The sequence below is a fragment of the Rhinolophus ferrumequinum genome, chromosome 5 (genome assembly GCF_004115265.2).
Source record: "Rhinolophus ferrumequinum isolate MPI-CBG mRhiFer1 chromosome 5, mRhiFer1_v1.p, whole genome shotgun sequence".
NCBI classification, from domain to species: domain Eukaryota; kingdom Metazoa; phylum Chordata; class Mammalia; order Chiroptera; family Rhinolophidae; genus Rhinolophus; species Rhinolophus ferrumequinum.
The window spans coordinates 66,976,566-67,001,211 of NC_046288.1; the positions used below are offsets into that span (position 1 = coordinate 66,976,566).

The window sequence follows — 24,646 nt, forward strand, 5'->3', positions numbered from 1 at the left end:
AATTAATTAAAGGAAAGAGAAGTACATTAGTGATCCTTTTCATGAGTAAATGTATATAATTCATAAGTTTTCTTAAAATATTTTTATTGGTATATTTGCCATTATTTCTTTCCAGAAACTTATGAAATGTACACACCCCAGATCTGGAGTCATCAAAATGGTGGGTCTTATTCTAATTATTAGACTCAGGTTTCAAGAAATTATATTTATTGTTATTCTTACTTTGTACTTTTTTCCTAAGCTAATAAGAGAATAAAACCTCACCTGTCATCTGTCAAGAATGTGGGTTAGAATATAAGGTAAATTTTGTTATGAGAATAAATAACCCACAGATCCTCCTAATGAACTTTTATTTATCATGCTAAAGTATATAAGAGAGATAAAGGCTTTTATAAAACATAAAGCCATTCCACTGCCTATTAACTTAAATTTTCCTGTGTTTAGTTATGTCTTTAATACAGCATCTGTGACAATTTATTTTTATCATTCACTGTATTATGACATTAGAGTGTTATATATTATTACACTGAAAATTATCTTCTAAATTTTACAATGAAAGTTAATCCAAAAAAGAGTTATGACTACATTATTTCACACAGGTTAAAATTCAAGGGAAATATTTGAGGTAACAATAATTAAGAACTAGGACAGCATCCAAAATGGTATTTTCATGGAAAATTCAATACAAATCCTGATTAAAACCTAACCAAGCAAAACACTGCCGATTACCTGGATTCCAATTAAATGTGACAAATGAATACTTGACAGGTTTCAATTCCAATTCTATTTATGTCAGAATGACCCATTAATATTGAAAATGAAATTACCAGAATTCAAGCAATACGACTGGACTTTACAGCTAGATATTAATGTGAAAACTTGAACCCAACCAAACTCTTATTCAAATGTCAACTGCTACATTTGGATCACCGAAAGTGAATCACATCTCCTTCTGTTATCACCTATAGATCAGGGCTAACATGAGTCACAGCTAGCAGATGAGAAATGGTTATATAAACTCTGAATTTCAAGTGTCAGTCACACTATAAAATCAGAAAAAAACATCAGTTATATTATGACGGTCTTCACTGCTGCCAAAACTCAAAACATGCTTATAATAAATAACTAAAAGCCTTCTTTGGGAAATGTTTCTTAGTAAACTTTCTCGTCTCTTAACAAGCTCATCTGTTAAGTTTTCCATGACATATATGTTCCCTAAAAAGTAACCATAAGTAAGTGCTTGTCATACATAATTATGCTTATTATTTATCATTTCTTTCTTATTTTAAAGGCAATGAATCCCCTTAAACTGAAATAAAAACATTAAAATGTAATTATAATGCCAATAATACCAAGTTTTTTTCTGTTAATACAGCTGATGTCCAAAAATTAATTATACATTATGATATTTATAGTGTGACAAGTATTTTAAAAACACAATTAAAAGTATATGATATAATCAAAAGGTAATCACAAATATAGTAATGCCCTTAAGTTAATCCTGCCTTCCTAGGTGTGTGTGTATGTATGCATGTGTGCTTATAAAATATTACAGTATTTTAAATGTAATTTTTACTTTTGTGCCAAGCATTTCAAACATATTTGCCCTAAATATATATTCATCAGCATTGCAATTCATATCAAATCTTTTCCTTATTTAAAAAATACTAAAGTTAATTTTTAAAAGCCATATCAAACTCCCATCCACATAAGCACACACCACCATACACACAGATAAGCATGCCTTTATAGCCATGAGGCAAAATGCCATTTAAACTCTGGATAATTAATCAAGAGGGACTGTAAATCAGCAAACCCTGATCATCCAGACAACAATATGGAAAATGATTATGTAACATTGTTTAGTTTAGCAATAATTTCATTTGGGGTCACTTATATTACTCTCTAATATTGAATATTCATAGTTACATTTTAATATTTATAGGCAAATTTTCAGGGGGACAAAAGCAGTTTTTCCTGCATTAATATGCTTTATTTGCATATCATCACTAAAGAAACTGATATATAACAAAAAGTTAGAATGTCTTATTTCACTTAGGGGATGGGATGGTGAAATACATGTATTTTGAGTTATCACTGGAGATAAAATATGCGTTAATTCGCCTTCCTTCTCCTACATTTAATCTCTATTTATATTTGAAAAAATAACAAACTTAGTAAGGATTTCACCATTCCATTATTAGATACAAACTCATTCCACAGCATTTACTTATAACTTGAAATCCATAAAAAAAAAAAATCACCTAATTGTCTTTGGGAACGTAAACAATGTGCAAAGTTTGTAAGTACTATTTGCAATCTACTTTTATAACTTAAAGGAAAATGTATAGAAGGCCAATTGTGGTAATTATCAGAATCATCTCACAACAGGATAAGAATATGAACTACTATCATTTGCTTCCCTCCGGTTCCCTTACACAAAAATGAGAAAAACCTTACACTTAAGCGAGGGGGGAGTTCTAACACCATTTACAATATCTTTTCGAGAACCAGATAATAATGCTCTCCTTCTCTGACTCCATTTCAGCTATCACTTGAAAGGAAAGGTTTGAAAAATGCTTTTCTAAATACTAAGAAGAGTCGAGCAAAGTGTGCTTATTGTCATTTCCTTTCACTAAGACTGGACAGTTGCAATTGAAGAAATAGTTGCATGACAAAAATGAAGAGAAGAAAACAATAACACAAGACCTTTCTTGAGCTGCTATTGTTTAGGTATTATGCACTCATTTAGCTTGTTTCATAACGAGTACTACTCTTATTTGTAAATGTGTTTGGGTCTGACAGGCTGTTTTAAAATGATGGTGCAAGTTTGATGAATTTTATCTATACAGTTATGTTCCTTTATTTGGCCTTTCTGTACTTTAGCAAATATTTATTATTTCAAATAAAATAGTTTTAGTGTCAGCTATTTTACTTTGGTTTTAGACTGACCTTCACGAGTTTACTATATTAGGGCTCACTAGCGTGATTATGTGTGTGGATGTTGTGTTTGCCCCTACCATTTTCCATATGCTCTGCCTCACCAACACTGCCATCCGGCGTGGTCCTTTCATAGTTGTCCTCTGGGAGTGGAAGGGCACCCAGTCTTGGCCCTGATGAACTCTTACTGCTTGGTGTTTCTGACTCCTCCAGCCCGCTGTCATAGCAACTCTGCAGTGACCCCTGATGTGGGTCCTGAGGCTGACTCACAACAGAAAACGTCACTCTACGAAATGGCTGTAAAAGAAAAGATTCTGAATGTCACTAAGATATAAGATTGTAAATGATCTTATTAAAAATACACAAATTACACACATTAAGGTCTATTGACAACTACTACAATACAAAATGCTTACATATAATATGTGGACATCTGTTTGGTTAATTCTATATTATCTGAGGCAGTGTCTAGAACTTAGATTTTATTATCGAAAAACGAAAAAGTCCCTTTCTTGAACAGAGATAAGAAAACAGCAATTGCACTAAAACACCCATCTAAATCTATGTTAGTTCCACATACTCAATCGTTTTTTTATTCTGCAGTCTTCACTTCAAATATGCTTTTCACAAATAGACTGTCTATAAAAATAAGGATCAGTGATTTGGGAAAGCAATAAATATTGAACTAATCCATTATTAGAAGACTTCGTTTTTAAATACCTTTTCCATATCATATAATGGTTTTAAAATGAGTATCCAAGCAGTTGACTTGAACTATTAAATGTACAGCTAAAAATTAGGAATTTTGAGAGTGCTAGGAAATAGGGATATATTACTTAATTCATATTAAAAAATATTACCTATTGACCTTGAAATTTTAAGGGTAGGGTTGAAATAATAGATAAAAGTTTCCTTAACCAGAGAATAGAAAATAAACTTAAAAAGTTTAATTGTATGTGCTTTAAGAACTGAATTTTATTGAGAAATCATTTAAAGCACATTCTCTTCTTTATAATGTTTTGCTGAATTGGGACGGCAATGTTTTAAAACGATTACAAAATATTTCTTGTATAAACAGCATACACGTCATGGGCCCATATTTGCTGACAATAAATTCTATAGACACATCTTTATTTAATTAATAATTCTCATTTTCCTTTACAGTGGTATGATTGGGATATTTACCTTATATCTAAATACATATAGAAATCAATTTGTATTTGCCATGCTTTATCTCATTTGTATATTTTCTTTTTCCCCCATTTATAACTTCCAGTTGACTGCAAAATATGATTCGTTTTATGTCTTCAGTCTCACCTTGGCAACGAGACCACTGACAGTCTTTTAAAACCACATTGTCCTGCATCCAGAAGATGCTCAGTAAATACTACTGAACAATGATATTTTAATGATAACGTTGAATTTAAGAAAAAACACCAAGGGTCATGGAGGCATATTTTCACTTCAAGATAGAGCAATGTGTTTAAAATATCACATATATGTAGTATATATGTGTGTATATATATACACATATATGTATATTTATGCGTGTGTGTGTATATATATATACATATATATATATATATATATAGAGAGAGAGAGAGAGAGAGAGGGAGAGAGAGAGAGAGAGAGAGAGAGAGAGAGAGAGAGAGGAGGGTCAAACTCTATATCAATGACTCATATCTTTAAAACTCATTCTTCACTAATGTAAGGAGTTCAAAATGAATAAAGAAATACATAATTCATACTTACAAATTGACAAAAGGAAAATAAATAAGAAGTTATGAGACACAGTGTTACATTTTGATATAAGAATGAAAAAGAGGGTGACGTTTGGGTGAAGGTAGTAATGTCAGAATCTGCACTTAAATGCTGGTTCCACCAAAAGTAATAAGATAACAGAGGTGCTAGGCTATTTTCAATGAAATCTTTAAAAAATGAAGTAATGATTTTTCTACAATGTATTTCATAATAATTGCAATAAATATATCTGTGCATTTTATTTTCTTAATTCCCTACCCTATTTTAACTATGAATATTTTAATCTCCATGAATTATTTTAGGTTACATATTAAATTTAATGATGGAAGAAAAAATATTTTAACTTTAAAATATTGAGACCAATAGGTATACTAAAAAATACTTGGATTCATGAATGCTTCTTTTTGTACAAAATGTTTTTCTCATTTAAAATATCTGAATGAATGAAAAATAATTCACATTAAAACTTTAAAACAAAGAGTATCACATTTTAGATCACAAAAGATCCCATCTACCATTTCTATCTGCATTTTAAAATATGCCATTAGAATTCTACAGTATAATACCAACATTATATGTCTATCCTTTCAACTTTATTTTGATCATTTTTAATAAATAAGATTCTTATGTCAAAGTTTTCTAAGTTGGTAACGTGAACCAAATTAGTATAAAGTCCTAAAGGCTGAATTCTGCAAGAGTTGAGCTTTAGTTTCAGTAGTAAATAAGACATGTAAATTTAGATAGATGATAGATAGATAGATAGATAGATAGATAGATAGATAGATAGATAGATAGATAGATGATAGATAGATAGATAAACAAGTATTTATGTGCAATCCTTCATCATCAGGTTGTGTCTATTGAAAAGGCAGGTTTTATAATAGAACTTATGATGCAGAATTCATATTATTTATATATTCCAGAAATATTGAGTAAACCAGAAATGTAAAACAGTGTGTCAACATTGTGACAGAGAGAATGAGTTTACGTTATACATGTAACTGTCACTTTGTTACTTACTGATATGCTGAAATAGAGCAGTTTAAGTAGTGATTCTTAAACCTAGATGTGCCTTAGAATGGCCCAGAGCACTTGTGAAAAAACATATTATCAATATCAGTCCCACAATGAAATCAGTGGATAGTAGTAGTTCATAAGATCCCCTCAGTTGATGAAGAGGCACAGAGAGGAAGGAGAAACCCTACAATTGAAAGAACATTTGGAAACAGGTCAAAAACACCAAACTGTTGTAGGAAACCAACTGGTCCCCTAAGTGTTCATAGAATTTCCCTGGAGAGTCAGTAGAACCAGGGTTCCATTTTGAAAATCAAAAATGCAGACATGAAGGTATCTAGTGACCTGGGGTCTCTGAGCTTTGTATTTTTCTGTCTATGGTAATAAATGATGTCATGTCCTAGAAGAGCACATTGGTCTTTCTAAAAGAAGAAGAAGCCGGAGAGCTAAGAAGAGTATCAGCCTAGCTCTTTGAAACTTTGAAGACAGGCTCAGAAATTGAATAAGTAATGCAAGAGAGGTTTCCAAGAAAATCATTCCAAAAAATGGAGTGGGATATATGTGAGACTTACATACAGGAGGAAGCAGAAATCAAAGACTTTATTTAGGCCAATGAATGACCTACCATGTTTCTCTGAAAATAAGACCTAGCAGGACAATTAGCTCTAATGTGTCTTTTGGAGGAAAAGTTAATATAAGATCCCGTATTATATTATGTTATATTATATATTATACCTTATATATATTATATATTATACCTTATAGTGAAATAAGACCGGGTCTTATATTAATTTTTGCTCCAAAAGACACATTAGAGCTGATTGTCCAGCTAGGTCTTATTTTCGGGGAAACACAGTAATTAAAAGGATAAAGTTGAAGACATGATCTGGCAATTTCTTACAAAAAAGGAGTTAGAAGAAATGTTGAAGCCTAAGGATTATGCTAAGAAGGGATGACCTATGAAGAAATAGCAGTGAGAATCGGCAGCAGGGCCATTGGAGCTGGCCTGTGTGGCTGATTGGATTCAGTCATTACTTCACTATACCCACATTTGTTTTGTAAACACTATGGGGTTCACGGATGTTCCAACAATGATTCCACACATTAAGAAACTAAATATCTTACAGCCATACAAAAACAGACAAAATATAATATGAGCAAGTTTCCAATAAATTAAAAGTATGAAAAAGATGCCACAAAACCTACTTGGGAACGTAGAGAAAGCATTGCAAAGGAAGGATTTGTGGGTTGAGACCTCTAAATGAAGATTGATAGGTAATATATACATGAAGGCTGATTATAGATTCCATATTTAGGGCCAGCAGCAAAGGACAAAAAAGAGGGTGGGTGAAAAAAAAACAACAGGTCACTTTTGAAACTCAGAAGCCAAGGAAACCCATCATTCCTAGAAAGAAAGAAAATCCTATATGATCAAAGGCATTGAGACGTGGCAAAGACTGCGTTCTACCTTATATCCTTTGGATTCATCGATTAGAAGGTCACTGTGGTCACAAAATCTCTAAATGCTGGAGAACAATTCTAGGAGATTAAACCAAAGGAGTAAAAGAAGTATATGAAAAAATGGAGAAATTCTGCTAATTTTAGAAATATGACAAACGAGAGAAGGAGAGTCACAGTTAAAAGAAAAAGACTGGGTTAAGAATTTAATTTATTTACTTCTCTCTCTTTTTTGGTTTTGTCTTTCATTATTGTGTTGAAAACGTTTTGCTTTAATATATGATGATGCAAGCCAAAAGGGGTGTCTTATAACATAAGGCAGTTGGGGAATGAAAGAAATTAGAGAAGATAAGTAAACTAAGTAGATTTAAGAGAGAAATGAAAATAAAATTACAAAGGCAAGGTAAAAAGTAAAACATGTTGAGGAACCTCATGATGGTGTGTGTGTGTGTGTGTGTGTGTGTGTGCGCGCGTGCGCACAGGTACATTTAATGAGGAAAAAAATAGTGTATTAGAAATAACAGTAAAAGAAAAAGATTCTATTCCAACCAAGCCTATTGATTCCCTACTGACCTCAGACAAGTTAGCTGACCCTTGGTTCTTACACATTAGGCGCAGGGTCTGTAAAACAGAGCTAATAATACTTGCCCCTTACTAACTTAAATTCACTGAGAAATAATGAGATGGCTAAAAAAAAAAAAAAAAAAGCCTTAAGCTCCCTCAAAGACATGTAGTGTAAAAGGTATTATACCTCTGGCAATAGCTATACAGCTATATAACTAGAGCTATCTCCCATTATGTTTTAGGGTTGTTTTTTTTTAATTAAAAATACATTACTGGCCTAGTAATTCACAATGCTTCTTGACAGAACTTTAAAAAATCACAAGAAATTTCAAACCTAATTCTCCTAGTAATGTGTTGTTTTTATTGTTTTAAATGCAAGTTGTTTGTAAAAAAATATATACATACACTAACAAATTTTTCAAAAACCATTTGAATCTAATCAGTTTTCAATCCTGAACATTTCTATATTCTGTTATTTTAGAATGACATTTATCAACTAGTTTTTGACTCCATTATGACATAATGGAGACATTCACTTCAAGACACACTCTACTATAGGGACTGCCCAGGTATTTTGGAGGTTGTTACAAATATATTAAAAGGTAACTCCAGATAATATACAATCCCTAGAGCACTGGATGTACCACCATTGGCATCCCAATCCCCAGCAGATGGAACCGCATTAGAGTTGACATTGTTTTAAATTACATATAGACTGGGAACCAGCATCTCCATTCTTAAAATAATTCTACTCAATTGATTTTCTAGAAATTTAGAGGTCACATGGGAAGTGAGCTAAGGTATTAATGGAGATCTCCTCTGCCTTCGATTCTTGCCCTCATACTGTGGGTGGCCCTGAGGATGGCTGCCTCTTCGTATCCTCCCCTCATTGGAAATTCTCGTGAGCCCAAGGTGAAGGACGTGTGATTGTAGCCATCATTTCCTTATAAAGATGAAACTCATAGCCTTGAAAGCACAAGCATAGCAAATAACAATGTTTTAAGGTGTTCCACGGGTGTACAAAGTAACATAGTCAATAAATGAATTTTCTCATTAATATGTTTTATTATTTTTTTTTCTAGAAAAAAAATGAACAGATGCTAAAACCAGTATCCTGCTGAACTTGGGATCAGGAGAAAAACAGCCCACTTAGATGAGAAGGGGCATTAAAATATATCTGAATTTCCAAAATAAGGCTTGTGTTCTAATGACAATATGTCGAGACATTCACGAAAGGCAAATATGGTGAGCATTTGATTGTTATTTATTTATTTATTTATTTATTTATTTATTTATTTATTTATTTATTTATTTATTTATTTATTTATTTTTGTTAAACTGCATCTCCATGATTGATAATGTCAATTACCAAAGAGTAAACCTAAATCTAGTCAATATAACACATTTGGAGGTCACTTCATATATGGACTAGCAGCCAGATCTCATCCTGATCTTATTCAGAGGGTTCATGGAAAGTTAAATCCACACATTTCAAAGTCATTAGAGGACTAAAACTGTTTTCCAAAATGTGCTTTTTTTTATAATATCTAAAAAACTGATGTACAACTGAACTGCAAGTATGATAACTGCCTCATTTTTTATTTTATCTTGCAAGTATTCATTTAATTGTTTTTATTAATTTCAGAGAACCATAAAATCACCTTTCTTCTTTAAAAGTACTGATATAATAATATGTACTATTTACAATCCTCACCAGTCAGGAGATTAAATTTGAAATTAACATCAATATGCTATTCTGTTTCCAGATACAATCATTGCCAAATATGTATAACATTTCCAAGTTCTACCTATTAAAAAAAAAGTCACTAATTCCCTTTATAGTTTTTAAGAAAAGCAATAGAGACCAGATGTATATTCAAAATATATGAATGATAATACCTTTATTTTTATCCATTCTTAATTGTTAGATTAAAAGTTAAACATCACATCATAAAAGCAAATACTATGTCCCATATTTAGATATACTTTAAAATATTTGGTTATGTTAGCAAAATCTTCTAAGTTACAATAAAAATGGATTGCTTTCTCTGAGAGAGCAGTGGCTAATTTAAAAAAAGGAAAAAGAAAAGAGTTCAACTTTGGGGATATCATAGTATACACAATCCAATCCTTACAGCAAAAGCGAAACATAGCACTGGGCAGGAGTGCAGAAACTTTCCCGCTGGAGTCCGTTTTTCATAAGCTAGCGACACTGCCTTTCTGGGGATTTTATTTGCAAGAGGATAGGACCCTGAGGATGTCACTGGAAAGAACTTCCGGTTAAATCTCCTTCCCATACTGAGTACTGCTCTGTGTCTTACAGACAACTTTATTGGGAACTTGAAGGCTGCACCTTCCTTTTTGGCTTCAGTAATTTCTCCATAAATCTCCTTATCTGGAACTTACATACAGCTGTCTCAGTCACATCAATTATTTCTGAATGGGCTGAGAAGGCTTTTTTCTTTTTTCCAATTCACTTAGTTATGTCCATCAAAAAGACTTCTAATGACTCTCTTTGTCAATCATAAAGCACCGGAACAGTCATGGTACAGAACACTGCACTACTATAAGGAGAACTGCATTTTATTTTTAAAGAGGAGCTACCTAAGACTGTGAGTTCTTCCCTTGCAAATGAACCGGTACTTGATTACTCTGCAAACATTTTCAACCGGTGTCAGTGGCTACTGAACAAACATATCTAGGATTCCATAGTGCATTAGTTGGAATATGTCTGGCAGAACCTTCAAACAAACTTTAATCAGGTCTTTTAACTTTTTAGGGTTGTCTTCCTTTGCTAACATCTCGAGATTCTTCCATACTTCAAACAGACTTTCTTTCTTTCAAGTCAATAGCAGATGAAAGGATATTAAAAGGAAACATGTTGAGACATTTGGGTTAATGAATCAAAAACATGCATTTGAGGAATGAGAAGTTAAAATAACTGCATTTATTTCTTTTGACTTGTATGCAATTATATTTTGACATATTTGTCCATATTTGTACTTCAGAAACTAAGAATGCAGGTCATATTTTATACTTCTTAGTCCAGTAAATCACAATTATTAAATGTTGTAAAAGAACGATGACAGTATTAAAATAGTAGCTACTATGTGCCAGGAAAGTGCTATTCATTTTACTTATGTTTACATTTCTCTTCATGCCACCCCTACGTGGTTCATGTTAATATTCTGATTTTGCAAGTGAGAAAATAATAAATATTTTCAATATTTAAACTACTGAAAGAACCACTCTAGTCTAAAAAATACAAATGGGTTTCTTATTTTCCCCCTAATAAACAATGTCAGGAAAAAAGAAGAGCCAAAGCTTAGAATTTTTATTAAGTATATGCAAACATTTTTTTTCTGAAAAATTGTGATATAGATACTCTGCTCTAAAACACAAATTGTGTGCTCTCTATATTGTGGACATAATTGTTTGATCCATTTTCTGCTCTTTTTGCAAAATTCTATTAAACTTAGTCAGGATTGGCAAACTCTTTCTGTAAAGAGCCAGAAAGGTGATATTTTAGGCTTTGTAAGTTACATAGATCTGTGTCACAAATACTCAGCTCTGTTGTGATAAAGGAAAACCAGTCACCAAAGATACATAAGGGACTGAGTATGGCCATGTTCCCATAGAACTTTATAGAAACAAAAATTTGAATTTCATATAATTCTCACATTCCATGAAATGTTGCGTAAATTTTTTTCGACCATATAAAATTGTAAAAATCAAATGGAAAAAATACTACTTTTCCTTTATATTAATATTTCTAAACATTATTGTGGACTGTTCAACTAGTATGCATAAGTTCTTATAAACACTATATCCATATAGAATAATGGATACGTGATGTATAATATATACTGTGTTTATCGCGTATACCCCTGTTTCAATGACAGTACCTTGTAAATAGTTTATATTAAATTGTCATTCATTAATGTATTTTGATATTTTGTGACCCTTTTGGAAATAACTCTGAACTGTGGAATCTAGAGTACTGGTTCTGCTATTAAGTGTGAAATCTGGGAAAAATATTAATCTTTCAGCTTTAGCTCTTCAACTTTTAAATGAAGGAGTTGTAGTCCATGATATTTAACATTCTTTCCAGTTCTTTAATTCTCTGAACCTGTAAGAAGGCAGATGTGTTAGATCAGGGAATAAATGGTTGAAGTCAATGATTTCTAAAATTGACGTTGCCCACCAATTAAGAAATTCCTTAGTACACTGTGTGTGAATATTAATGCATCTTGAAACGCATTTACCCATTAAACAAGGATCATGAACAAAAATATGCATAATAATCAAACATTTTCATCAATTACCTTAAAGAAAACTACAAAGATGGTGCGATTCCCTAGGGCTTAACATCTTTGTAAAAAAAGAAAGACATCTCTGGGATATCAGCACCACAGGATTTGTGCCTCTAAATCTTCCCTATCCTCTGAAACCACCTCTTCTGTGATTCCTTCTTTGACTCAACCACATAAAAGTATTAATTGAGTTCTAACTGTGTGCTGGAGGCTGTGAGATCATTCATCTCTCAAATGTACGATTCTAATAGCAGAGGTTAGCAAGGTTGGTATGAAAAAGAGTGGTGAAAGCATGCTGGGCCATGATTGGATTTCACTTCCCAATTCATTTTAGATCCTACATATTCCCTTGCAAGTTTCTATGTTTACACGCACAGAGAAACAGGAAGGCAGAGGGAGTTATAGTTAGGAAAAGAGAATATTGACAGGCAACTAATGAGAAAAAGACTATCTTCACAATGACATTCAATCCAACAAAGATTTATTAAGCACTTGCTTTGTTCCTACCAGTGCACCGAAAAATCTACATGCTGCAAAGTCAGGCATTAAGCTACCTTGGGCAAGTGTAGATTAATCACACAAAAGCACTCACAGAATACAAGCAAAGGTTTCTTTTCTTTTTTTTCTTTTTGCTATTGTGATAACCATCAAAAGCTCAGTTCACCTGCCGTTCAGTTGCTTTGCATGACTACGCTGCACTCTGAGTTCCAGAAGCAGCTGAACCAGTTCGATAAACCCATGTCTTAAACTACACAGCTGGAGTGAGTCTGCAGCAGTTCAAGAGAGCAATTCTGAAAAACCAAGTGGAACTCCTATAGGACTGCCCAGGTTTCCAACTACTAAAACACAAAAAATGAACAAATAAATACCAAGGACAAAAAATAACCTTTTCAAAGCTGCCTCCTAAAATACACAGAAGCTTAGAAGCACAGACAGAAAAGAAGCCTGCCTCACAAGCGCCGGAATCAGTTCTTCCATACTGAAATGAATGAAAATGAAACGTGCATTTTAGGATTCACTCCAAGGATGCTCCAGATTTATTTCCTTTTTTAACTTTTTTTTTTTTTTCCTAGACATTTCATCCGAACTGCACCTGGTGAAATCTGTTCGAGAAACGACATACATTTAAAAGCATACAGTCTATGGAATGGAAGTTTGTGTCCTTAAGCAGCTTTCCCGGGTCCGGGTCTGGTTGAATTAAAATGTCTGACAGGAATCAGGACAGGCAAATGGAGTAAGGCTCTGAAGTGTGTCCTAAGTAATTAATGATTAAACTGAGTTGAAGCCTAACTTTTGAGCCAGAATCTTCTGCTATACAGGTAAACCCAGGTGAACCCATTTTCTCTGCCATCCCTGACTCACTTATTTTACCTTACTTATCTGCACATTATTAAAAAGAAAAGTTACCAGGAACCTTAAGGAAAATGTATTCAATGCCCAGTATATGCTGATTTTCATTCCTTAGTACAAGTCAAACGACTTCAGAAAAATCAGTGAAAGTGGGAGTGATGGGCAGAAAATGGACCCCAATGATGTCCACATCCTTATCCCTGGGTCCTGTGAATAGGTGACTTTACATAAAAAGGGAAATTTAACTGCAGGTAGAATTTACTAATCAACTGACTTTAAAATAGGGAGATTATGTTAGATAATCTGGATGGACCTAATGTAATTACAAGAGTTCTTTGAAGAGAGAGGAAGGGACCGAATGGCAAGGAAGGCCAGTGTACTCTAGAAATTATTAAAGACTAGGAAGGAAGCATATATTCGTCTACAACTTCCAGGACAAACACTACCTTCCCAACACCTCGATTTTAGCTCAGAGAGACTGATTTTGGATTTCTGACCTCAAAAACTATAATGTAACAAATTAGCATAGTTTTAGGTCATTCAAATTCTTGGTGATTTGTTGTAGCAGCAATAGGAAACTTATACAGTGGACCATGAAGCAAGTACAGGTGTGGTGGGGAGAAAAAAAAATGTAAAGTAATTCGGTTTAGGCTTCACATTTATGAAAGAGGTTAGACTCATTCTTCAAATTTAAACTGGTGTTCCATTTCTGGATCACCTAACTGGAAGGCATTGACAACTAGCATGTAATTCTAATAATTGTACTTATTTCATAAAACAACTATATTGTGTTGCTTATTTTATGTCAAAAGGGTATACTAAGTATAAAAATGTTAAAATAATCTTTATAACCTTGTTTTGACATTTATTATTCCTTTAATACAATGAAAACATGAATAACAAACAAAACAAAAAGGAAATAGAACTACGTCTCTGCTCATCTATCCATGTGGAGAAAACAACTTCAAATTTATATTTCAGTCCTCTCTTAGCAGATAAAACTGATATTGTATTTGGGGAAACCCATGGACTTTCAAATCAGGAAACAAGAATTTATTTTCCTGACATGAGTTACATATAAGTTGAATAAACTTGAGCCACTGACTGAATTCTTTTGAGCCACACTCATCTTTTGTAAATATAAATGATAATCTCTTCATTTTAACAATGAAATGAAGACCTAATTTGATCTTATAAGTGTAACAGATTTTATGTTATAGAGTGTTCTATAAATGATAATGGCAAATTGAGCCCAAAATTGTGTCTTTGGGACAAAGATTTAGGGAGCTGATATGGGCATTAAACAAATAAAATTATGAATTCTTCCCACTACACGAGCATAGAAAAAAAAAAAAAACTGATAACAAGTGCCTTGATTTTCAAGAATAGCCTAATCTATACGAGAGAGAGCTAATGAATTCTAATTGGTGCCTAACTGGAGTTATTATATTTGTAGATGTTCCCTCTTGTCTGCTACCATCTTTCCTATTTCCACTCTGTTTTATACTTGTTATTGAAAAAAAAAAAATATATATATATATATATATAATATATATACTTTTTAGGAGGATGAATTATTTGTATAAAAACTTGAGCTTTTTAGAGAAAAAAATAAATTCACAAAATAATAGGCAAGCATGTTGATATTTCAGGATTCTTTGGGGAAATGCGGATATTCACAACTTGACCCTAACGTGAAGACTCAAAAATAATTCTTATAAGGTATGGCAGGTAGTCAGAAACACTGACTGGAGTTTAATTTTCAGCCAGAATTTGATAATGCAAGCTAAATTATCGAATATTTCTTTTATATTATTTCAATATTAAACGCCACAAGAGCAACTTATCTTATTTATCACCTCCTTGAGAAAAAAAAAAGTTGAATTTTTAAGCTTATAGGAAAGGAGCATTTTGAAATATGAGAGAAAAACAGGTAAATCCATGAGGTAATGATAATATCATAGGACAATCATATTTTATGACCACTACTACTATTTGGCTTTCTAAGCCTGTTTACATTTTATATTTAGAAAATACTTGGGGAGCCATATCTAAAATAATATATTTTTATGCCTTTCTTTTTTTGTTTATTACCTTATGACTTTTGCAAGTCTGGCCTTTTTTTTGCGCCCCCCCCCCCCCAAGTTTATATACATTGCCATTTTGTACACATGACTTCATTGATATCTTAATTTTCAATTTAGAAGCACTAAAATGATAACACTTCGGGTACCCATAATTTCTGCAATTCATTATAGCCTATTAAAATGATCAACTCGGCAGTGCTTCTGCCCCTTAGATCTCATTATATGTAGTCCATGTATTAAGAAATAACATTAATAATAAACCACGTAATTAAGTTAACTCGTCTTCTGGAAGGAACAAAATTGTCTTGGCATGGCTTTTTTTTTTAATGCTTAACTTCAGTTTTTTTAATGACAACTGCTTACACTGGCAGATTGTGAATTAACTAGACATGGTGTATATGTATTATCTTCACCCAGTTTGACAGAGAAGCCTGAAGTAAAACAGAGGTACATGGCTGAGCAAGAGACACACACTGCAACAACTGATCAATAGAAATAGAAACCTTTCTAGGGGGTATTCACTAATTGGTAGCAGACATTTCCCAGAACATATTGAAAAAAGGCAAAGCCTCCTTAACGATATAGTTAATAGTGTCTGTACTTAAAATGCATAGTGATATTCCCTAAGACTCATCGATTGCTCACTACTATGTGTCCATTCAAAGCTTATTTAATTGTCACAGCAGCAGTATGGGGTAAATGAGGAAACCGATGCCCATGGACATCAGTAGCTCACAGTAACACAGTTGCTAAGTGATCCACAGGTCAGTTCGAACTCACCAAGCAATAGCTTTCCCTTAATTGAACCCTGAGCAGTTGATAAACACACAATAAGACTTCCGCATATATTGACAAGAGCACTGGTATAACTAAACCATCTGCTAGCACAGATGAGCTTATTTAAAAGTAAAGCACCTTAGAACAAGTCCTCAGGTAAACGAAGTCCATTATTTTAGTCACTTCTAATAACAGATTTTCAAAGGTTCCTGAGGCTTAAAATTAGATATTCAGATTTAAATTCCACTGGACATTATCTGTAATTTGTTGTTACATTTAGGCCAATTGTAAAGGAAAAAATATGTAGTTCACCTTCCACCATGTGTGTTTGGGTCATTTTCTTAAAGTCCAGTAAACCCTCCTGCCTTGTTTTACACAGGTCCACTATTCTCAACTCTAGCTGTATATTTGAATTTCTGGGAAACGTAAAGAATATTGACGCTCAGACAACATCACAAAATTATTTTAGTATAGTGCTCAATATCCATGCCTGCAGGGTTGAAAATCCACTTAAAATAAAATGGGAAATCATCCTAATTTCAATCTGCCTTGGCTGCCAGGAATATCCGTGCTCAATCACCATATATTTATAAACCCAAGTAAAGTTGATAAATTTACATATTCTTCTTTGTGTGGTTTTTGAGGTACTATTTCTATTTTAATAGTGTCATTATGTAAATGTATTTTATCATAAAATATCTCAAATCCTTTTGGAAGCAGATAGCCTACATTTTGAAAATGATTATAGAAAAACTTTAAATGAATGTTCTTTATCATTCACTTTATCTACTTTGGAAAAATATGACTTGGGTGTTTTATTTTGCTCCTCAATTAACTATTAGTCACATTTGACTGCTGATAGTTCTATTTTTCATCAGTATGTTTCAAATGTGTATTGCTATTCCTGACTTTATTCCCATAAAAATCATATAATGCCATCTCTAGGCAGCATTAGGAGGCATTTCTAACACCATATCCTTATCATCTCTTGCTCTTGATGGCATTTCCTATACAACATGTTTTTTGTTGTTTTTTTTAACTTTCTTTTTCTCCCAGATATCGAAAGTCATTCTACAGGCACATCGCATCAACCATCTAGGAAAAATTATCTGTCCTCTGTCCAGTGACTTCCATGTACTGATTTGTGAATACCCACGGTCATGATTCCAGAGTATTTCTGCATTTCTTCTAGATGGTGTGTTTCTCCCTTCATGTAACAGTGTCTTAGCCTGATTAAAATATTTGGTGCCTTAAGAAAATCTTTCAAGAGTGGTGTAAATTTCAAGAATCGAAGATCTAAGCATTGAGAGAATTTTGAGGAAGGAGATTGGACTCTTTAAATCAAAAATACTTCACCTATTCTTCCTTCTGTTGGAAATACCACTCGACTGGGAGTTCATTATCAGGAAATTTAGTTATGAAAAGAATCAATATCAAGAATTGTAGTCACTCATTGACCCTTCCACCCTCACACAGATGTATGTAGTTAGGAGCTGGTGAAAGATGGCAGGGTATTAGAGTCATAGTTCTACTCATAGGGTCATGGGGTTCTACTCGAGAAAATTCTGGGGGAAGTTAAGAGACAGATTTCAAAGGATGGAGTCAAGAGCAGAGGCAAATCCAAAGGAGGACATCTTGGAAAATACCAGATGATTCATCCTTGTCTTGGTAGACATGCTATTGCTTCCCATTGGCTGAAAGGCTTAACTGAAAGCAGCAGCAGATGATAGATATGCTACCTCAAACAGGGCGGGCTCAGATGGGATTAACCTTACAAGAGGGATCTACATCTTGTACTATAGCTTTAAGGAAGTGGGAAATTAGGCTAGGAGTAAATGTTTAAATAGAAACAACAATAAAAATTTACATAGACACAAAATAGACCTGTCAGGAAAGTCAAAATCAGGGCACTTTTATCCTTTAAAATCTGAAATACTGTAACACTCCAACGGCTTTTTTTAAATGAAGTGTGCTTAGCTACATTCAAAGTGGATGGGGATATGAATGCCTTAGAATTTACATTGTTCAAGATAGTCATTTTCAAAATCTATAGTGTAAGGAACCCTGTGGTCGTGGCCTTCAAAGTTGTTTTCCTTTCCTTTTATCACTACCAATACAAAGAAATAAAAGTTTGCATTCCTATTCTGTACACATACCCATACATACACACACACACACAGACATGCACACACACACGGGATGCTTCATAAAATAATGTTTTCCTTTATTTCACCCATGCAGTGCACTTTGATATATATATATATACATACACACACACACACACACACACACACACATATATATATATAGACACACACACACATATACATATATATACTTTGATATATGGATATATGTGTATAGATATATATAGATATATAGATATATCTATATATATATATACACATACACACATGTACACTATATTCCATCTCATTCCATCCATTCTCTGGTTTGATTTAAAAATGCTGGATAAGATCTGCTAAATTGATTTCGTGACACATTGCTGGGTCTTAATTACAGTAGGAGAAAAAGGGGCATTTTTTACACATGCAGATTTCAGCCCCACAGCCACCCCAAGATACGCATTTAGTAGTCCCGGGACAGGAATCAGGAATGTGCATTTTATAAGCACCCTAGGTGATTCTGATCTAGAGAAATACTGTTACCTGTAAAGTTAAAAATTGCCTTCAGGTATAGCTGGTCTCACCTTCCTTGACGTCTTCTGCTTCCTGCTCCTGTATGGTTCTCCCCTACTGAAAACCAAAACTGGAGGTGACCTCAGACTGACTCAATCCCATGCCTGGCACTATACTTAAGAGATGAATAAAATGAGGGCCTGAGAGGGTAAGTGCCAGACATAAATTTAAAACCTCCTTCAAATTTTACTGTTTTCCAACTCCTTCACGTCTTACACAGATCTCAGAGTTCACCTCAAGAAGGAGAACACACACACACACACACACACCACAAAAAACCCTCTCAAATATAATTTATGATTTATTTCATGCAGGGTTTTTTCCCCTTAGGCTACTTTTATGGTTAGAAAATAGGAATATGTTAAACCAATTTAACTAAACTCTACTTTCAATGTATATTTATCTTACTGCAAATGGGAAAACTTAACTTCTCAATTTTCTTACTAGGGTCCAATTGTAACGTATCTTTGGGATGAAAGAGGCAACATTTTCAATGTACCCTGGAGTTGCATCAGGAAAGAAGACCATTACAGGGCTGAGAGTTGATTATACTGAGCTGAAAAGATATTTCCCATCATTGCATAAGTATCACACTCGTATATATTGTACTAATTGGCTAAAATTTGAAGTGATTTCCCCAAAAAAGCTAGAAGCAATTCTACTACATTCCCATGGTATAACTACAGAAAAGTAAACACAACTCATTTTATTTGTGCATAATATTGACATACATGATTTATTTCAGAGGATAAATGGCTATGTGTTTTAATTAGGTGAGCTTGCCTGGTTACATATTCTCTCCATCATCAAGAACAAAATTATTAACTTACATAGCTTCTGTTAAGGAATTTAGGAATTATAGAAATCTACCTCTCCTTTAAAAGTCTGTAATCAATAGAAATATATCCAACTAATATCCAAATCAAATACCTTTGTATGCTCTTATTAAAATGTTTATATGAATCGGTTATTTTGTATTAATAATTAAAAGGGATCATTATGTAGCTTAAGAAATACTTTATACTTGGAATTCCTTTCAAATAATCTTAAAAATTGCATGAACACTTTGGCATGGATATAGACAATATTTGAAGTTATTGAACCACTTGTTATGATTTAGTAGACTGTAGCACATACACAATATTGTTGAATGAATGAAGTAACAAGTGAGAGAATGATTTTTAAATCTCTTATCTTGAAGCCCTTTAAATATTTGCATTATCTCTTAAAAATAAGTTTGTGAGGCAATGTAGTGATGAAAATAGAAGGACTGACAGTGGGGAGGAGAGGTGGGAAATGTTTGGCTTACCATTCAAGGCATGCTGGTATACAAGTGTTGTAAAGATCAATGTAAATTGCAAATGATTTACTTCTTTGCTATAAAAATAGTATCTAAAGTCAGTATAATGACAAGTATATATGAGTATAAGTTATTTATACTAAGTTATTCATTTGGAATAAAACTTTATTTAAAACTTCTTTATCAAATTGTTCACTTCTTTGGTAAAATTGTCTACAAAATTAGTCTAGAATTGATTGTTTTACTGTATCTAATTCATGATATTACTCTCTAAATCACTCGTCATCTTTAAGACTAGAAAGGTCTTAAAAAAGGTACTAAAAAAATTTATACACATTTTAAGAAAGGAAAAAAAAACTTTATTAAAACTGTAATACTCAATATATACCAATAACAAAAGATGAATACTAGTCATGTTTGACTTCTGCAATTGCTCAAAGTGGTTACCATCAGCGTAATTGTAATACAGTTTTTTTTTTCATTCTTAAAATGTGTATACATTTTTTGGCACCCTCTGATTATATATCATTCCTTGCTCCAATGATGAGTTTCGTACTATATGTTCAAAGTACAATATAGTTGAGAACATTTATAAAAATCGAGATTTGTTATTTTTATCATCATGGCACGTTAGAACCCAAGGTCAAGATCGCATTGGAAAAACAAAGCATTGAGAGTCAGTTCAGCATGGGACTGGCAATCCACATCAACAAAAGCAATTAAGCTGCACTGGAAAAAAAATCAACAAATAATATTTTATATTTTGTCTAGTTTCCAATTTCACAGCTAAAATTTAGTGTCTGTTGGAATCCATATAACTAAATTGTAAATTAAATGATCTCCCTACATACCAAATTTATAGTCCAAAATGCAAATATAACTGAATTTAGCTAGAAGTCATTTATGATGTAGTGAAGGGGGGGGGAAATGTCATTAGAATATTTATAGTTATATCATGGAGTTCAGAAGGAAACAACCCTTGCAACTCATTATCGCTTATGTAGTGAAAACCACTCTTGCTTATAAGATTGGATGAAACCTTTTGAATACCCTTGACATTGAACCATAGTTCTAGTAGGGTGCATTAGATGAAATGGAAAAAACAAAGCACTGATGGAGTTTTGAATTATTGATATGTTCACACAAATAAATCTTTATTGTCCACATCCTCCATGTGCTCAGCTTTGCTTTGAATGGGTTTGTTGGCGTTTAGATTTGTTTGTCATATAAATTATGTCTAAGTGAGGTGACATCTAATGATGAGTCTGTCACAGGCACCAGGCCAGGACAAAGGCAATCCTTGGGGCAATGGACATCAGTGTTCTCACATCTTTTTGGAGGGTGGGGCGAGTGGGGAGTTTTTTTCCACACCTGGATGGTCTGCAAGGCAGCAGAATAAGAAATGACTTCCTCAAACTTTTACCACTGGTTATCTGAAGAAAGAAGGGTTGCTCTGTGTCTCTGTATGAACAAAATAAATAAGAAAAAAATAGCATTCGTGATGGGAGAACAGGTGGAAGAACGGTGAGACAGATTGTATTGTAAAATCCAGCTACACTCTACCCTGCATTAGAAGTACATCACATATTCCTGTAGCCAAACTGTTTAGAAGCTCTCTACTGAGCTTATTTTTAAAATATCACTTGCATTTTCTGACTGTTTTATGTAAGACACATAAGATTTTCTATTGCTCTACATAACTGAGATCATACGTCATGAATATTATAGATCTAAGCACAGGAAGGTTAGTGAAGCACTTAAACATAAACCTGACTATCATACTGCATGTCTTCCTGAATAGACGGGAAGATTCTCCAGAGCACTAGATTTTGTCTGCCTTTGCATCCTCCACCACTGTTGGCACAAAGTTGGTACTCATCATTTTTGTTGAAATTGTCATGTTCATATTGAAAATGTAAATATTTCTAGTTATAAAAAGATATTTATCTAAAATTCTATAAAGAAAGAGAACATATATCACCTTTAGTAGTATGAGAAGATGAAACTGATGAATGACGTAGAACTATAATAAAGATAACAGTAAAATGAAAATAACTATAATTTACTTAGCACCTATCAATTTGCTAAGTACAGCTACTCCAAATTTTACGTATATTGCTTTATTTATTTATCGCAAGGACCACATGGCATATGAATGAATAATTACCTCCATTTTATAGATTTTATAGAGAATGAACTTGAAATTCAGAGAGGTTGAATAACCTTCCAAAAATCAAACAGAAGGGAGCAGAACCAAAATGTAAAGCCAGGTTCTGGGTCCTTCCACTCTTGGGAGTTATTTTTTCATGTAGTAGAAGTCATGTGGAACTTATTAAAACATCTGAATTTTTGCAACAAATGTTGCTTGTGATCAATGCTTCCATTACCAAGATCATGTATCTGGATTAAACAAGAGTTTACGACTTCAAAACACAAATTCTTCTATTCCCACAGGTAACTGGGCTCTACCCCGTGACCTTGGCTTCATCAACAACACACTCTAATCAACTGGGCTTCTCTAGAACGCAACCACTCCAGGGAGACTGATAAACATCATTCACTAGTGCAGACTTTGGCAAAGACATTGAAAAGTATTTTCTCCTAACAACTCCTCACTTGCCAGGACTAATCTAGCAGAGGTGCTTTTTAGGATACATACACACTCTAGGGTGTTGGTGTCTGGTTTGATGGCAATCCAAAGCCAGCCCAAACTGGCAGCAAAGCAAACCTCAAAGCATCCACGTTCCTGCACTTTGACTGGAGATGATTCTTTAGAATGTGAGGCTCACAGTCCTACAGGAATAATTTCTTAAGAGCAAAATAACGCAGGCAGTTAATAATTCATTATCAATATTAAGAGATTCTATCTCCAGTTCTGTTAGGGGGCATATAAGCTATCTGCCTGGTACTTGGAACTGCCACCGAGAGGAGTATAACTGGGTTTAGCCATCAGTGACTTCCCTCAACCATATTTATTAATAAATCCTTAGACAATGACCTAAAAGTTACCACTCCCTCCCTGGACACAATCTAGCATATTCAGCTATGATGATATGTGCAGGAATAAGTAAGCAGCCAAGTCCCATGTTTCATATGAAGGCATTTCGTCCTCCAGTGAGAAATAAAATATTAAGGAACAATTGGTGGAGCAAATAGTACATTCTGATGCAAATGAAATTAGCTTCTAGTTTAATCCACAAATGGCATTATGGTTTCTGGAAATATGATAACAGGTTTTTTTGCCAACTACTCGGATTCAACTAAATGAGCTCTATCAACAAGAGATGAACCTTCCAGATCACACATATAGCAAGTCACATTTCTGTAGGGAAATTAGTTCACATGTCTCCAAACCTGAATATAGGCTAAATTGCCGACTTTAAATCCAAAAGTGGAAATAACCGTAAGTCAAGAAATAAGAAGACAGACATTGCTACCTCCATTGCAGTCTATGGAATCTATAGAATACTGATATTTGGTGACGCTTCAAAATTTAATAGAAATATAAGAGGAATCTCAGATAATATAAGATATAGATATATAAATATATAGATATAGATATCTATCTTTTCCTCATGAGAGAGGAGTGCCAATTCATACGTGTCATTTAGGTTGCATCTTTTTTGGAAAATAAAAAATCCCACTTATTAATTTACCACAGACTTTGAAAAAACCCCGACAATAATAGCTTTGAAAATTTAAAATTACTAAAAATAGTATCTTATTTTAATGTTTAACCAAAAGTATCGTCTGCTTTTTTGCCATGGAAAACTATCTGGTTGAAACTTTCAATTTTAAGATTATATACTATGTGACGCAGAACATATAGTGTGTAACAGAGAGCAATTACTTATGAAGAACCTATAGAATTTGTTCAGAAAAATGACTCCACAATACTCATATAACATGTTAAGCAATGGTAATAACACTTTAATATGCTAGTCAGTCTCGATGAGGAGACAGTGATTAGTGGCTCAGAGTGATTAGTTGTGGAAAGAAATGTGGCCTTTTAAACTGTGGCAAGAGAAAGTGACTGAGGTAGCAAAGTGATAAATCTGTGGGAGAGGTCGGTACATACTATTTAAATGTCATTTTATCAGTGTCCTAATCCATGAAAAAGGCTCATCAGACATATTTCCTCCATTTTTGGAAATATAAGACTACGACATATATGTAACACATTTCTATAATACACATATTCTTTCCTTGTTATTTCATTTCCTACGTGCATTATATTCAAAGTAAAAACAGAAAACATATATTTATAACATATTAGAATGTGATTATTCATCTCACAAAAAGAGTCTTCATTTACCAATGAATGATTCACTACTTAAGTCCATCCAAAAAAGGCACCGGGTGGACTTAACATACATAATTTTT

The 24,646-nt window shown here is 33.3% G+C and overlaps 1 protein-coding gene across 8 annotated transcripts in view; it reads right to left on the reverse strand.

The window, feature by feature from the left end:
- The window catches only part of PCDH7 (protocadherin 7), a 401,378-nt gene that overhangs the window by 212,740 nt on the left and 163,992 nt on the right, over nt 1-24,646 (reverse strand). For 3 of the 8 annotated variants that reach the window (XM_033105869.1, XM_033105873.1, XM_033105874.1), the window contains exon 2: nt 3,021-3,237. The exons of 1 other annotated variant lie outside the window; for it this stretch is intronic. In XM_033105869.1, coding sequence (XP_032961760.1) covers nt 3,021-3,237 — 217 coding nt within the window. The remainder of the gene's footprint in view (nt 1-3,020; nt 3,238-24,646) is intronic. 4 more of the 8 variants (XM_033105872.1, XM_033105871.1, XM_033105870.1 and 1 more) reach the window with 2 other exon arrangements.